At 40.2% G+C, this 17894-nt stretch overlaps 1 protein-coding gene across 2 annotated transcripts in view; it reads right to left on the bottom strand.

Moving 5' to 3' along the window:
* Positions 1 to 6572: 6572 nt before the first annotated feature.
* Positions 6573 to 17894, bottom strand: part of LRFN5 (leucine rich repeat and fibronectin type III domain containing 5) — a 195995-nt gene continuing 184673 nt past the window's right edge. For both annotated transcript variants that reach the window (XM_075282458.1, XM_075282459.1), the window contains exons 3-4: positions 16302 to 17709; positions 6573 to 8081 (exon numbers count right to left, since the gene is read on the bottom strand). In XM_075282458.1, the coding sequence (XP_075138559.1) occupies positions 7157 to 8081; positions 16302 to 17689 (2313 nt within the window). In that variant the 5' untranslated portion in view covers positions 17690 to 17709 and the 3' untranslated portion in view covers positions 6573 to 7156. The remainder of the gene's footprint in view (positions 8082 to 16301; positions 17710 to 17894) is intronic.

The raw sequence follows: 17894 nt of genomic DNA, 5'->3' as shown, positions 1-17894 counted from the left end.
CTGATGCACACTCGGCACTGCTACATCAGATGTAGCAATCTGATGTAGCAGAGTCGAGGGTGCACTAGAACCCCTGTGCAAACTCAGTTCACGCTAATAGAATGCATTGGCCAGCGCTGATTGGCCAATGCATTCTATTAGCCCGATGAAGTAGAGCTGAATGTGTGTGCTAAGCACACACATTCAGCTCTACTTCATCGGGCTAATAGAATGCATTGGCCAGCGCTGATTGGCCAGAGTACGGAACTCGACCAATCAGCGCTGGCTCTGCTGGAGGAGGCGGAGTCTAAGATCGCTCCACACCAGTCTCCATTCAGGTCCGACCTTAGACTCCGCCTCCTCCGGCAGAGCCAGCGCTGATTGGCCGAAGGCTGGCCAATGCATTCCTATACGAATGCAGAGACTTAGCAGTGCTGAGTCAGTTTTGCTCAACTACACATCTGATGCACACTCGGCACTGCTACATCAGATGTAGCAATCTGATGTAGCAGAGTCGAGGGTGCACTAGAACCCCTGTGCAAACTCAGTTCACGCTAATAGAATGCATTGGCCAGCGCTGATTGGCCAATGCATTCTATTAGCCCGATGAAGTAGAGCTGAATGTGTGTGCTAAGCACACACATTCAGCTCTACTTCATCGGGCTAATAGAATGCATTGGCCAGCGCTGATTGGCCGGAGTACGGAACTCGACCAATCAGCGCTGGCTCTGCTGGAGGAGGCGGAGTCTAAGATCGCTCCACACCAGTCTCCATTCAGGTCCGACCTTAGACTCCGCCTCCTCCGGCAGAGCCAGCGCTGATTGGCCGAAGGCTGGCCAATGCATTCCTATACGAATGCAGAGACTTAGCAGTGCTGAGTCAGTTTTGCTCAACTACACATCTGATGCACACTCGGCACTGCTACATCAGATGTAGCAATCTGATGTAGCAGAGCCGAGGGTGCACTAGAACCCCTGTGCAAACTCAGTTCACGCTAATAGAATGCATTGGCCAGCGCTGATTGGCCAATGCATTCTATTAGCCCGATGAAGTAGAGCTGAATGTGTGTGCTAAGCACACACATTCAGCACTGCTCCATCACGACAATACAATGCATTAGCCAGTGCTGATTGGCCAGAGTACGGAATTCGGCCAATCAGCGCTGGCTCTGCTGGAGGAGGCGGAGTCTAAGGTCGGACCTGAATGGAGACTGGTGTGGAGCGATCTTAGACTCCGCCTCCTCCAGCAGAGCCAGCGCTGATTGGTCGAGTTCCGTACTCTGGCCAATCAGCGCTGGCCAATGCATTCTATTAGCCCGATGAAGTAGAGCTGAATGTGTGTGCTTAGCACACACATTCAGCTCTACTTCATCGGGCTAATAGAATGCATTGGCCAATCAGCGCTGGCCAATGCATTCTATTAGCTTGATGAAGCAGAGTGTGCACAAGGGTTCAAGCGCACCCTCGGCTCTGATGTAGCAGAGCCGAGGCTGCACAAGGGTTCAAGCGCACCCTCGGCTCTGCTACATCAGAGCCGAGGGTGCGCTTGAACCCTTGTGCACACTCTGCTTCATCAAGCTAATAGAATGCATTGGCCAGCGCTGATTGGCCAATGCATTCTATTAGCCCGATGAAGTAGAGCTGAATGTGTGTGCTAAGCACACACATTCAGCACTGCTTCATCACGCCAATACAATGCATTAGCCAGTGCTGATTGGCCAGAGTACGGAATTCGGCCAATCAGCGCTGGCTCTGATGGAGGAGGCGGAGTCTAAGGTCGGACCTGAATGGAGACTGGTGTGGAGCGCTCTTAGACTCCGCCTCCTCCAGCAGAGCCAGCGCTGATTGGTCGAGTTCCGTACTCTGGCCAATCAGCGCTGGCCAATGCATCCCTATGGGAAAAAGTTTATCTCACAAAAATCACAATTACACACACGATAGAGCCCCAAAAAGTTATTTTTAATAACATTCCCCCCTAAATAAAGGTTATCCCTAGCTATCCCTGCCTGTACAGCTATCCCTGTCTCATAGTCACAAAGTTCACATTCTCATATGACCCGGATTTGAAATCCACTATTCGTCTAAAATGGAGGTCACCTGATTTCGGCAGCCAATGACTTTTTCCAATTTTTTTCAATGCCCCCGGTGTCGTAGTTCCTGTCCCACCTCCCCTGCGCTGTTATTGGTGCAAAAAAGGCGCCAGGGAAGGTGGGAGGGGAATCGAATTTTGGCGCACTTTACCACGCGGTGTTCGATTCGATTCGAACATGGCGAACACCCTGATATCCGATCGAACATGTGTTCGATAGAACACTGTTCGCTCATCTCTAGTTATTATTATTATTGTCTAACATCCATGTATTACATTTCTCTCTTATATTGTATCTCCATATGTGGATTTTTTTAGTTTCTCTCTCTCTATCTATCTATCTATTTATCTATCTATCTATCTATCTATCTATCTATCTATCTATCTATCTATCTTAAGTAATATGCAGTATCCATATAATACTTCTTTGCGTAAATGCCACAATTTGCCATGGGACGTAAATGCCACTATTTGAAAAATTGCAGCGTTTTACAGTCAGGGCAAAGTGGATAGAATTATAGCGAATCCCATGCTCATTTTGCGGCAAAAACGGACGGACACGCCTTGATTTCCAAAACTGGTGCAGTTTTAGAAATTGCAGCATGTCTGTTATACCTATAGAAAAGCCAGAAGTTTCCACAAACTTTCTGTCTAAAGCACTGCAGGAAGAATCACAGCTTATCCCACAGCGCTTTTTAGCTGTGGGACATACTGTACTGTGGGGCCTTAGCCTAACGAACACTTAGAAAACTGCCAAATAGTTCAGATGTGATAGTCAGTGTAATTCAGTTCCAACATATGACCACACACTGAGAAATAATAATGGGTGGTTTTAAGCTTTGTTTTACAGCCTACGTTTCCCACATACTATATGAGCGTCTTAGACAGACCAGTTGTCAGTCCAATTACCGGGCTAATTGTGCTGCCAGTCAGCAGACCACATACTAATTAGTAGGATCATTGAATCATTTATGCATTCTTAACACAAGACTTTCAACATCGGCACAGTAACCTGTGTATACAGGGATGTCCATATCAATGCACCTGAATGGAGAGAAATAATCTTCATAGTTATCGTTCTTCCTCTGTGTTCTTTGCATCTGATTGTGTAATAGGTTGATGCGAACAAGTGCAGTAGTCAGTGCTCATCCAATCCAGGACTTATATACTGTACAGTATAACCAGTGTATCCATAGGGCTCTATATGAATGCCAACAAAGTATCCTTATGGCCTCCATTGAGCTGTTGTACGTCAATATAAATATATATCTACTGTACAGTTTAGTTCAGTAAACTCTACTATTTGATGAAGAGAATCCAGAAAAAAAGAATATATTGTTTTATAACATTGGAACCCATGGCCATATACTTGTGATGGATGACTTTAAAGAAAAGTGAACAGATATTTAGTTGGTCTTAGGGTTCCCATGATCACAAACGTAGGCTTATGGCGACTTTCCAACCAGCAATGCTATCTATCTATCTATCTATCTATCTATCTATCTATCTATCCAAAAACAAAAAGAAATGTAGAACAGCACCAAATACAAAAAATAGAAACCTGTCAGGGTGCATTCACATGGAGGAAGTTGGAGCTGATTCTGGCACGATAGCTCATGGCAGAATCAGCGCTGAAAAAAAAGACTCCCATTGACTTCAATGGGATCCGTTTTCCGTGCAGAACCCATTGATATCAATGGGAGGCCTTTTTTTCCCATTGATTTCAATGGGAGTCAATGGGAGTCCATTTTTCAGTGCTGATTATGCCATGAGTTATCGTGCCAGAATCAGTGCCAACTTCCTCCGCGTGACTGCCCCCTCAGGGATAATGGGTGTAAATCCTCAGGGATCTGGAATCTGGTCCCAAAGATAGTAAAATATAAAAAATGGATAGCACTCCAAGTATATGCAAAAATTTCTAGTGGTTTTATTCCATATTGCTGCGACGTTTTGGTCCTAATGGTAGGGGACCTTTCTCTACCTTTTTTGCTTGAGACCTCTACCATTAGGACCGAAACGTCGCAGCAACATGAAATAAAACCACTAGAATTTTTTGCATATACCTGGAGTGCTATCCATTTTTTCCATTCTATCTATCTATCTATCTATCTATCTATCTATCTATCTATCTATCTATAAGTGATGCAGTTAGTCAGTCATAATCAGGGGTCCCATAAAAACTGCATAATCTGTTTCTATGGTATATACTCCCTTGGGTTAAAAGAGACAGTATAAGGCTTTATCTTCAAAGTGAAATCTATTACCCTATGTCACCAAAGTAAAATCTATTGTTATAAAATATCTGGATAATGTTAATGTATTTCTTATTTTCATTCATTAGGAGACGGCAATAGATATGCTAATTTCATTTTTGCATAATTTATGTTGCTTCAAGACAGAAGATAATGCTAAGATATATTGAAATAATTGAGGAATTTTTCAGTGTAGACATTTTAATGGTGTGTATAGTGATGGGTATTGGAAATATTGTGTAAAATTCATCAGCAATTCCAATATCAATTGTCTGGAAAGTAAATCAGGGGAAATTAAGAACATAAATTTTTTCAATAGAGATTGCATATGAGAGATCACATTATCATACTAAGCTCAGTCAAAATTAATATCATTTAAAAATCTATAACTTGTTAGAGAAGCCTTAAAACATCTGCTGAACACAATTTTTTTTTACTTAGAATGGTTAAAAAAAATTTGCCGATCAGGGATTGTGTAGTAGTAGGAGTACTCACCTGCCAGATCAGATATATGATAAGTATGGGGTCCATTAATCAGAATAGGCTGGCTTGGCATTGGGTCCACCCAGCATGCAGTGGCAACTCTCCACAGATCGGTCAAAGGACTTCACCTATACAACCCTATTAATGCACCTATACAACTATAGGAGCTCTGTTATTCTTATGCCAATGTTTCCGTATGTATAATTGGCAAGCTATGATTTGCAAAAATGCAATGGCTTTTATAATCCCAACATTTCCGCTGCAGATATTTTTCTGCAATGTGTAGATAGGATTAGCCATTCACTCTGCAGGTACTGCAAAATGCTGCGATTTTTGCCGCAGCGCTTCCACTACTAGTGGGGCCTGGTCCTAAAGAGAGTCTACCACCACCAAAATTGTATCTAAACCACTTATATGCTGTCACATGGTCAGTTAGTAACATAGTAAACAAACCTTTGTGCATCAAAAAAACACTGCAGAAAATGAATATGACGGAAACTCATTGCATTTTTTTTCCATAGCATTTTTCATTGCAATTTCATTGAGTTTTCCTCTGCAGACTTTCTGTCCCTATTATACTTATACAGAAAATGTCATATGTTTCCCCAGGTTTAATTGAAGCATTGCAATTTATAAAAACGTGAGCGTTTTTGAAAACGCAGCTTTTCCGCTGCAATTTTTTTTTTCTGCAATGTGATGATTGGATTAGCCAGAATCCCATCCACTTTGCAGATACTATAAAACACTGAGTTTTCGCAACGTGTGGTTTCAACCTCATTGTGTCAAAGTGCAATCTTATGGTCAGTTCACATGGCCGGTACGTCATGGCATCCCGCTCCTGATTAGGCCCAGATGAAAGAGCCTATTCAGGACGGAGTCTTGAGCCACAGACACCGCGGTTGACCTACAGATAGGTCATGTCGCTTTTTTTTCCGCTAGCTGAAAAAAATCACTAGCAGAAAAAAACAGCTAGTGACTCCCATTGAAATGAATGGGAGGCATTTTTCCAGGTGGATTTTAAGGCAAATTCCACTGTCCCTTAGGGTGCATTCACATGGAGGAAAATGTGAGGAGGAACGGTGCTAGCAGAAAAAGGAAACCATTGAGGTCAATGGGAGGCTTTTTTTTAAGCACTGAAATTACACACTAAATTCCTCACCATTTTCCTCCGTGTGAATGCACCCTTACTGCTGAGGAATTAATCTTTTGTTCTATATGCAAATTAGCTTTTCAGTGCAGTTTGACATGTCCCATGGAGAATGATATACAATGACCACAAAATAATGTGGTGCCCTAGCATGTGTAACCCTACTCTCAGTGCATCAAACATCTCAAAAATGTTTAACCATTCACATTTCAGGGAAGTTGAGCGTTGAGCCAATTGCAAGCATAAATAAATGAAGTTCATCTTAAGGCAACTATTATTTATTTATTTTTTGCAATTGTGAGCGTACTAAAACTTTTTTGAAAATAATGAAAATATAAAAAAATATATATTTACACAGAAAATGAAATAAAATTCTTCATATGCACAAAAAAAATCTAAAATAAAAATGTCATGTTTTCTAATCCTGGACAATAAGAAGAAAAAGTTATTTTTTAAAGAATGGAAAAAATAAGTAACTCTGGAGATTATATCTAGTATTTTGCGGTAACCTTTTCTTATCAAAATGACCCACAAAAAAATTTAGTGCCCAAGTGAAATTCTAAAATGTTGTTTGTTTGAGATCGAAACATTTCAAATGAATATAAATAATAGCCACAGTAACAATCCGAATAATAGGAATTATTTCGACAGTGTCTCCATATAGATATTGAATATTTTATTTTACACAACATAACAACACAGAAGTTGTTGTTCTGTACAGCAATTGCCTAAAAATAAAGGCAACACCATTGTCACTCAAAAATAAATGCAGTCTGGTCTTTTAAAAAATATTTTTAACTAATTCTTCCATAATTGGTCTTTTTTTTTTTTTAATATATTTTAATATGTTGAAAGCTTGAAGGAATTTTCCCATATGAAAGGCTTTTATTGTGAATTCAGTCTTTAACTTGTTTTTTCTGCTGTGGCAGAACCAGGAAGCCAGTCCTATTGGAAGGGAAGGCACCGGTGCTGATTCATAAATTTCACAACTCGCTATTTTGTCTTGTAATTGTATCCCCAGAAAAAAAAGCGAACAGAATGTGCAGGTGGCATTGACACAATCCTGTAGAAGCCAAAAAGGAGACACGAATTGGAATCCCCTTTTCTAAAAATTTTTAAAATTCATTTTAGTATTGTGCTCAAAATTTTCGAATTTATTTTCTTTTTGTTTTTTTTTTTTTTTTATTTTATTTTTTAAAGGAACTAATCACACAGTGCTCTCCAATATCCACTCAGAACTTGAAAAAGTCGCTTTTCCACTGTCCATGTCTGAATTATCTGACTGAACCAAGATACCATTCATGGACATGCTCCTTTTTGACCACAGTCCCCCTGTGTTACGAGAGTTTACATAACAATGGTACTCCATAATTTCACCATTTAGAGAGTACCTCCGCTTGACTCTAGAAGTGTCTGCCGGTAATGTAAGGAACTTACTTGGCCTTGATTGTGCTCTTTTATAGGTTGGTGACCCGGTGGGGCGACTAGTTATGCGAAGGGCAGTTGAATTATTTCTATTTGTGTTTTGGGACTCCATATTTAAAACAGTTTCAGTCTGTGAGTCTGTGGGTTTTAACTGAGTTTTTCTTTTCTGCTTCAGTGAGGCAGAAGCATTTGAAGTCCATGTATGGGGTGAAGCAGAGGTAGTGGCGGCTGCTCCTTGGCTTGAGCAGGTGTCAGAAGATGGTGCCCCGCTGTCTGTTGACTTACAGCATTGCGGACTCTCGTCATGTCCAACCACTTGCTTGGAAGCTGATGGAGGCATTGATGCACTACAACTTTGATTCTGCGATCCATTGGTTTGAGAATACACATTACTCACTTTTGTTGCTTTGTGCTGTCCGTTGCCATTGCAAACTTTATACCTAATCATCAAGATAATTATAAAAACAAGGACAGAGGCCACAATGATTCCACCTATTATAATTATCATGGTACCTCCCAAGAACTGCGACTGCATAAAATGACAACGGACGTAATCTTGCTCAGTCGTAAATTGGATACAGCCAACAACCCTTGTCGCTGTAAGAGATGTAATGCCATCATCGTAGATTGCTAAAACACACAGGTCATAGACTGTTCCTGACGCCAAGTTGTTAACACGGAATGTCTTGCTTGTTGGAGGTATCATTCTGAAAGAATACAAAAATATTTCACAATGAGACATGAGACCGTAGTATAGAATTTCCTACAAGATTATTAAAACACTTTTGTATATTTTTCATGATGTTTGCATTTTATTTTTCCATATCATGCCTTGCCTGAGGCAAATATGTACCTGTAGATATCCACAACAAAAATTCAAAACTACAGATCCCTGTTTAGATCTGCACTGGAATTTTTTGAGATAAGCTTTCATTCACACTGCTTCTCTTGGCAATTATTTTGAGCTTTTTTTGGCCTCAAAACCAACTCCAAAACTGCAGCTCCAAAAATGATATCTGATTAGAATGGGAGCAGCCTATCTTCTTTCTCTAGCACTGGCTTCATGGGGGTCTAATGGTGATTCTATATCAGGGATCTTTAGTAGAGATGAGCGAGTAGTGAAATATTCGAAAATTCGAAATTCGATTTGAGTAGACATCAATATTTGACTATTCGTTCGAATATCGAATCCCATTATAGTCTAAGGGAAAAAACATGCTCATTTCAGGGAAACCAAAATTCGACCAATTGGAATCACCAAGTCCACAATGACACCTCAGGAAATGATGCCAACTGGAATGCAACTGGAACAGCAGAGGATGCATGCCTGGGGGCATCTAACATGCCCAAGTCCCATTATTATTATTATTATTATTATTATTATTATTATTATTATTACTACTGCTACTGATTTAGCCAGTCAATGATTGTATATACATTTTTTTTCCAATGCCTACGTTGTCCTAGTTCCTGTCCCACCTCCCCTGCATAGTTGTTGGTGTAAAAAAAAAGCACCAGGGAAGGTGGGAGGGGAGTCAAATTTTTACTGTGTTTACCGCGTGGTATTCAATCGAGTATGAGTATTTTGAATACCGTAGTATTCGATCGAATACCTATTCGATCGAATACTGCTCATTCATCTCTAATCTGTAGCCTACTTCCCCATTTACTATCAAACAACTCTTTAGTAAATTCGGAGCTGTAGTTTTGTAACAGCTGGAGAGTCACAGAAAGGAGAGACCATCGCTATGGACTGTATAAATGAATCCTTATTTCAGACTTTTGCCAAATCCATTCATGACAGATTGATTTTGAAAGGTGTTACTGTTACATAACTTAACGTCTAAATAAATCCACTTAACACCTTCCCTGTAATATCACTTCTTTTTCCGCTATATCTCTTAAAATAACATTTGACTGGAACTGCAGAATTAATACCATTGCACTGTTATTTTACTTGAAATAATAATTAAATATACAATCTGTGTTCTGAAAAGGGGCGAAGTTATAGTCAAGAGAAAAAAAATACACCTTCTTTGAATTTTATGGTTTTACTTATCAGAACGAATAAAAAAAAAAAAAAAACATCTGATCCTTAGAAGGTTCTGATATAATGGAAATGCAACCTTAGATGACCAACAACATAGGGGGCCCCTAGAATGCGCTTAAGGCGACATCCACACGTCTGTTGATGGGGCCTGATTATCGTCACCCGTGTGCTGACTGTGCACTGCCAGTGCTTTTGCAGCCTCATTCACTGACTTAACACAGTCCACAAAACAGACAGGAATAGGACTTGTCCTGAGTTTTGCTAATGGCCTCATGCACCAGACCATGAAAATACACAGTCTTGTATATGGGGTCATAGAAATCAATGGGTTAGTGTGCTAGCCATGAAAAACAAGGTTAGCATACTGACTGTGTACACGTTCGTGTGCATCAGGCCTTACTGTTGGACTGTAGGCATCTCTGTATGACATAGAAGACACTGCATTCAAAAATCAGCATACCATATTTGGAAACCTCATAAGTCCTTTTTCCAACGCATGTTCACTAGGTTCACACCTCTGTTCAGTTTTACGTTCATGGGGTCCGCTTGGGGTCTGATGCTGCCCACGGAAAACCACATACCCCATAGACAATAATGGAGTCTGCTGGGATTCCACCCTGTTTCTGCCCAAAAAGGGCAGAAAATGTGGAGAGAAAAGTCCTGTTTGCATTTTTAAAGCTGAATCCCTAAGTGGAGACAGGGAGCATGTGTGAACCTAGCCTTAGAGATACCTTACTATAGAGACAATGAGAAAAGCACCATTAACCCTAATTCAACAGCATATGTTATCTACAGTATATACAGTGCGATATAAAAAGATTGATACCATAGATAGATAGATAGATAGATAGATAGATAGATAGATAGATAGACTAATTCTTTAGTCCTAATAAATAATTGGATAAAATATAATGAAAATAACCATCGTCTTCTAACAAGCATACAACTTAAAGGTCAAAATCTACAGACCTACGGACCTACAGACTGTACATAAACATTATTATGAAAGTGTGCACACTGTAGTTATAGTCCCACGAAGAGCAAAAAGGGAGGGGGCATTTACTTTTTATATAGAGGATATAGCTAATTGTCACATAAATAAATCATATTTTCATTTGTGGAGATATTAGCATCTAGTACCTGACCTTGAAAGCCATGGTTAATGTTCAGTATGCTAGTACAGTATATGGGCATGAATGAATAATGTGTATATCGCTCTATATTGTGAGCACCTGGGAAATTTACGGTGGGTGAGTAAGTGATCTCTTGATTTTTAAATATAAATTTGCTGATGATCCACATCCAAGGATCCTGCTTAACACTCAAGATTCTGATGTAAGAAAAAAAATATCCAGGCATGCAGATGCAGGAAACGCATACTAAAATCATGAGAACCTGCTAATACATTCCAGATCCTTCTCCTTTTAAAGTTTAGTCCCTTCTTGCTGCAGCCATTTTTTTTTCTTTTTTTTTTTTATTTATTCCCCTACATCAATAACATTTTCAGGAGCTGAATGAGGGTTTATTTTTTGTTGGACAAATTTACTTTGTAATGGTACCATTTAATATTCAATATGATGTACTTGGAAGCTAGAAATAAAATTCAAAATAGGGTGGAATTAGAGAAAAATTGCATTGTGAGACATTCTTATGGGCTTCATTTTTCCAATGTTTGTTTTGCTAAAATGACATTTTACCTAAATTCTGTGGGTTAGCACAATTATAGCAATGCCAAATTCATAGTTTTTGTTATATTTTAACCCCGTAGAAAATAAAAAACTTGAAAAAATGTATTTCTGCACACTTACTAAATAAAATAAGGCATCATTTTTTGTGGGTACAGATGTACTTTGTATTAATACCATTTTGGGGAATGTCTAATGTTTTTATAACTTTTCAATATAATTTTTATTTGAGGCAAAATAGTGAAATAATGGCGGTTTGGCTCTTAATTTTTTTTTTGTCAAAACTTTTCCTTATGATAAAAATATTTTTATAAGTTTGAAGTCTTAAACCCAGGAGGTTACAATATATTGCAATGCTAATACACTGAGAAATCCCTATATTTCTATTACATGCTGCTTAGCCCAGCCTGTAATAGAACTAATCTACTGACCAGTCTTAGAGTCTTTAACATTATCAGGTATCATAGAAACCATGGAAATCCACTCTAAAATGGCAGTAATCTTTGATCAAACCATTATCATGTAGCTATGGCGTCTGCAGAGACATTCTATTCACAATAAAATTATAGCTGATATCAGTAAAGGGCTAAAGAGGACCTTTTGGCACCTCCACCTATTCCTGGTTTTTTTTGCAGCCCTTCACTAGGTGTTGCTCTATTAATTCTGCCACAGATAGCATTTTTTTCTCTACAATAAAACTGCATTAAAAGGTGAAAACATGTAGAAACACTTAAAGGGGTTATAATTGACCTCATGGACCAGGGGCTTCTGACCACATCATGACTCCCTGATCATGTGATTGGAAGTAGTGTTCCACCAGTTCTGGGTTGCCTTATCCCCTCTTCCTGCGATCTTACAAGTAAATAATTAAGCATAAAAACATAGGACTCTCTAGCAAGCTCATTACTTAGGGGGAGGTCTTAAAAACAATATATTTTTATTTTTCTGAGGAGGAGATAAATGTGATCTCCACTTACACACCATGTCCTTTTTTCCAGGTTACACTCCCTTTATACAGGCAATGGCTCTAAGATGGTGTATAAGTACAGTATGCAGGAGCTGAGACTGATGCTTTAGCACCTTGGCATTATGCACAGGAGTCATTTGTGATGCATAGAATTTCAGGAGCTTTTTCAGCACCCTTCAGGGAGTTTAGGAGGTTTCCCTTTACCTGGGAGCCAAATGTTCAACATAGTGTAAAAGTAAGCAGTTCACATTAAGCAGGAGTCTACTGTAATTTGTTCCTTGACATGCATTAGAATATGAGACTCTTTTATGACCTTGTAGTTTCTCATAGTCAAAACAGTAGAGAGAAAATGAGCCAGTTTTGAGCCAGTTTTGAGGAGATAGCAACCAAGTCCTTATTTCCTTGGTGGCCTCCATAGACTGGAAACTTATCCCCGCTCACCATAGAGAGTAGATCATGTATACCTCCACTATCCAGGGATTTTACTGCTAGTTTTACTAGCATTACTTCCTGTAGCCACAAGGAACTGTACAATAAAACTAGGAATTCTATGGAATATATTCTGTGAACACTGTTGGCTATATTGTGAGAGCATTGAATGAAAGTATTTTTCATATTACAGTATTTGCACATTAACAGATATATATATAATACAGAGCCACCATCAGCAATTTTCTGGGCAGAAAAATGTTTAGGTCCCTCTGAATGCAGCCTTAGTGCTTTGGTCAGCAAACTCTTGATCATGATTAAAAGGGTTGTCTGGGCTTATTTTTTATGGCCTATCTTCAAGATAACACATAAATATATGATTAATAGGAGGCGACACCCAACGGTACCTGTTCAGTCCGCTCCGTCTGACTTCAATGGGAGCTGAGATGCAATGAAGGCGTCTGGCCGCTAGACAACGGACAAAGCTTTCTGCTTCCAGACCTGTATTGTGTCCTGGGTGGACACTAGAAGTGGCTTTGTACAGATGCTCATCAGGGGGCTGGGTGTCGGCCTCCTACTGATTATATATTTATGGCCTAGGAAAATATTAAGCCCGAACAATCCCTTTAACTAGTTGCTCACTGTTGGGTGGCAAGTAGATTGTAGGAGGCAATTCAATGTGTACTGCAGAATAACGTTTATTCTGCAGTATTAAGTTAAAGGGATTAGCTATATTTTAAAAATTATTATTTGGTTGTCTTAATTGACAGCTGAGCACATTACATGGCAGAAGTGTCATAGTAAGGGGAGAGAGTGGTGGCAGCCACCATGAACACATGCAATCACTTCAACCATATCAGTGTCTGAAGGACAGAGATAAAGTTGAAATGCATAGTAGAGCAAGAAGCATTCGGCTTCCTACTCTGCCATTCTGTGAGCCACAAGCCACTTCAGGGCTGCGGGCTTACAGAGCGCCATATGACGTCATAGCATTGTGCCTCCTGTGGTAAGACGCAGGGCGTATGTGCCTTGTCAAGCTGAGAGAATTAACAGCAGCAGCGGTGGCTCTGTGCAGCAAGAGTTTGCCTGCAGGTGAGTATAACACATTTTTTTCTTTAAAAAAGGTCAGTTCTTTTTATAGGGGGCATTATGGCTATAGGGGAGAACATTATGGCTATCATTTTTATAAGGGGCATAGAAAATATAAGGGGTCATTATGATTATGATTGCAAGCTGCGGGCGCCGTCTGGGATCTTATATAGCAGTAGCTCTGCATTTCGGGGTATGACTAGTTGCTAGAGGAGACTAGTTGCTAGAGTTGGGTTAGGGGTAAGCAACAGAGATGAGCGAACAGTAAAATGTTTGAGGTTCGATATTCGTTTCGAGTATCCCCTTAATATTCGACTACTCGAATCGAATATTGAACCCTATTATAGTCTATGGGGGGAAAATGCTCGTTTCAGGGGTAGGCAACCTTCGATCAAATTATACTTACGAGTCCACGAGTGAGGGTCGGGCTGGATCCTCCAAGAAGTCTTCTCCGTTCAGCGTCCCCGTGGCATCTTCCGGCTCTGAATTCACTCTGCCAGGCATCGGGCCTGGGCAGAGCCGACTGCGCATGCCCGCACTACAAGCGGACATGCGCAGTCGGCTCTGCCCAGGCCCGATGCCTGGCAGAGTGAATTCAGAGCCGGAAGACGCAGCGGGGAAGTTGCACGGAGAAGACTTCTAAAGGTAGGAGAAGAACCAGCATTGATTGGCTGACTGTATAGCATTCGGCCAATCAATGATGGTTCTGCATCGAACTTTTACATTCGAATAGTGAGTGGTACTCGATCGAGTACGAGTATTTTGAAAACCGTAGTATTTGATCGAATACCTACTCGATCGAATGCTACTCGCTCATCTCTAGTAAGCAACACTGCCTTTCTGTATGGTCTTCCCCCTAGTTTTCTTCACTATGATGTTGGCATGGGCAGAGTTATCGGACTGCATCACATCCTTCATGTACTGTATAAGGAAAATAAAGCAGCGCTAGAGCCTGGTGTAGTAAGTAAATTTTGGCCAAGCTAAGGTCTATTGTCTCTCATATATTCTGCCACATCGTTTAATCCTAACATGTTTCATTAGGAGTTTGCACTAATTCATCAGGGAATCTGAGGAGTTCTGTCATTATGACTATGGAGGAGATCATTTATGTAAGAGGGAATAAAGAAAATAAGAGGCATTATTTATAAAAGAGACGATTGGGGGCATCATAACTAGAATGATGATGGGGGTACAGTTTAGTACAATACATTGAAATATAGCAATACAGAGGGGTACAAAACACTGTGGGAAGGTAGAGGAATAGCAAGAGGGCTGAGACATGGTAGGTGCATGGTGGCTGGTTGCAGATGTGGCAGCACCTGGTCATTTGGCATGGTGTGAAGGGTTTACATCTAGATGGTGCCCAAGTTATTGATGAGGTAGAAGGACATTAGGGGTGCCAGGCACTGGGCTGCCACATGGATTGCCTAGCATCTCAAGATCAGGCTGGTTGGCAGTCCACACCAAGGCCCTTGCTAGGCTTTTTGTGAAATGGGGGACAAAAGGTGGATGTCTATATATGTTTGGCTTCTACAGACCAGGTATACTTGGGGCAGTCACCTGGGGTCTGAGTCTTCCTCACCACTGTCCTCATTACTCAGTTTATGCATTGGGGGGCAACTCTGGGAGTATGGGTGAGTCATTGGGGAAAGTGGACAGGATTAGATGAGCGAGGCACCATCAGTAGGCTGTTCGGGTTTGCCAGTAGTGGGACCAAAAGGTTTGAGGAATGGTTTCACTTAGAAAGGAACGTAGAGCAGGGTTCAGCCAGGGCTAGAGGTAGTGCCAGAAGGTTCTTTTTGGGAAAATCGTGGTAGGGTCTGGTTCAGGTGCAAGGTGGCGTGGATAATTACGGCACATTGGAATAGCTAATAGTTTTGTAGCTTTTCTTTCTTATTGTGGCAAAAGATTCAATTTAAAATCTAATCTTTGTTAACATTTTCCATACAACGTATTTGATGTTAGATATTATGATGACCTTGTGGAGAACCTGAATAACTTATTACTCAGATGTTAACAGAAATTTCTAGAAACAAGGCATATCACCATTATAAACAGCCTACTAAATACCAAATTTATTCAAGTATCTACCTACATCTGACCCTAACAATGTTAAAAATTAAATGACCTTAAAAGAGGACCTTTCACTACTTGTGCCAAGTGCACAAGTCCATTCATTCCAGCACTGTTGGAGTTTTTCTCTATCCCCCACCATTCCAGAGCAATCGGTGATGTTAGTTTTTGAGCCTCCTATTCTATTTAGGCTATGTACTATCAGATGGGTAGTACCAGGCAAGAGCAGGCAATGGGCTAGTATTCTGAGGTCTGATACTATTTGCCTCTTATTGGAGCTCCGAAGTGGAGTAATTGGAGTGCCCAACACTGACAGTAGAGAGTCTAAGTACTATATCACAAACCAAAACAAACCACACTGATTGCTCAGGAACAATGGGAGCTAGAGAAAAAATTATAACAATACTAGACTCAGTGGAACAGCAACTATTAACAGATGCTAACAACCAGGTTCCAGGGCGTTTGTGAAAATTCCTATTTAATTCTAAATGCTTTTAACATCTGTACTATAATTCAACATACAGTTTTTTACTTAGCTTAAGAGCAAAAAATTTTTAAATTGTTATTTTTGAAAAGCTTGCAACAGTGATCTCAGACAACATGAGATAAAAATAAACAGTGCTAAGTACTATACCTGTAGACAAGGGAGTCATCGTATGTGCCATTGTACTGTATCTGGAACATTCGTATTCCAGGGATATTTCTTTGAAAATTGAACTTGATGAGTGCAGTTGATGATGTTGCTTCTGCCACCACCACTTTTTTATCTTGGCTCAGTTTTGTATCTCCATTGCTGGTACTTGAATTGGAACCAGATTTTGTGGATGTCGATATGTCTGATGACCCAGGATCTTGCTCATTAATATGGTTTGTACTATTCACTAAGTGGGGGAGTTTGATTATGTGAAGATTGATTGTTTTAGTTGTCTCTCCAGCTGGATTAGAAGCAATACATGCAAACGGACCTCCATCTTTGACTGTGGTTATAAGAATGTCTAATGTTCCATTGTCATAAACCAAAATCCGTGTTCCATTAGATATTAACTTTCCTTCTGGAGATATCCAGTGAACGGCAGGTTCAGGGTCTCCAAGAGCTTTGCATTTTAAGACTGCTCTTTGACCTTCAAGGACTTCCACATCTGGTGTATACCTTGTAATAAGTGGTGGTTCACATAAGAAGTCTTCTTCTGTGATGGACCAGAAATAACGTCCTGTAAGGAGGGGTGGCGATGCACATGTCTCCAGGTCGTCCTCTCTACTAAGGCGCCTAAGCCATAGTAATTCACAGTTGCAATGCAAGGGGTTTCCACCAAAGCTTAATGCAAATGTGGAAGAGCTTATCATCCCTGAGGTTGCTAGCTCCCCAGCTCTCTGAAACAGAGGCTCTGGTGGTAATTTTTGCAGTTTGTTGGATGTTACGTCTAATCTATTAAGCTTGTGCAGATGGGAAAAAGTTCCCTTTGGGATGTGCTCAATCATGTTGTGATCCAGACTAAGAGTGTGTAAGCTGACCATTTTTTCTACTGCTTCCCAAGGTATGGTCTCCAGGTTATTGTAAGACAAATCAAGTTCCTCCAGGGCTAAAACATCATCAAAGGCGGTAGGTGAAATTAATGTTAGTTGGTTGTTGTTGAGTATTAAATGGTGGAGATTGGAAAGCCCAGTAAAGATGTCATTAGTGACTTTAGTCAATCGATTGCTGTTTAAATGCAATGCTCTTAAATTGCGCAAGTCAGCAAATGCTTGAGGTGTGATATAACTTATTGTATTCCTAGACAGGGTCAGTTCCACCAAACTTGTCATATTGGCAAAATCCTTCCGTTTTATACTCGTAACAAAATTATCCGCTAGCCTTAATTCTACAGTCTTTCGGTTGATGTTTGGTGGGATGAAGAGCAACCCTTTCTTATCACACAAGGTTGCAAGATTTGGAGATAGGTTCTGACAGGCACAGCGCTTAGGACAGATCTCAGCTCTCACCGCCATGCCAATGAACAACAGATAACCGAACAGTTTTTCCATTGTAGATCAGGTTAAAAAGCCTACAAAGAAACAGAAAGATCCACCATTAGTATTTTGTGCATTATATTTCTTATATTTTAATTTTTTAAAATTAAGTTACTTTTTATAAATTTAGTTGGTTTGTAACTATTGCCTAAGGTTACAATCCGCATAGTCACAGACCACTATAGATCTGAAAATAGTTTTTTTATTCAGAATCCCTGTA

This window comes from Leptodactylus fuscus, chromosome 7, assembly GCF_031893055.1.
Source record: "Leptodactylus fuscus isolate aLepFus1 chromosome 7, aLepFus1.hap2, whole genome shotgun sequence".
Classification (NCBI taxonomy): Eukaryota; Metazoa; Chordata; class Amphibia; order Anura; family Leptodactylidae; genus Leptodactylus; species Leptodactylus fuscus.
The sequence above is the reverse complement of the archived record's forward strand: the minus strand, read 5'-3'. Positions and strand labels throughout refer to the sequence as shown.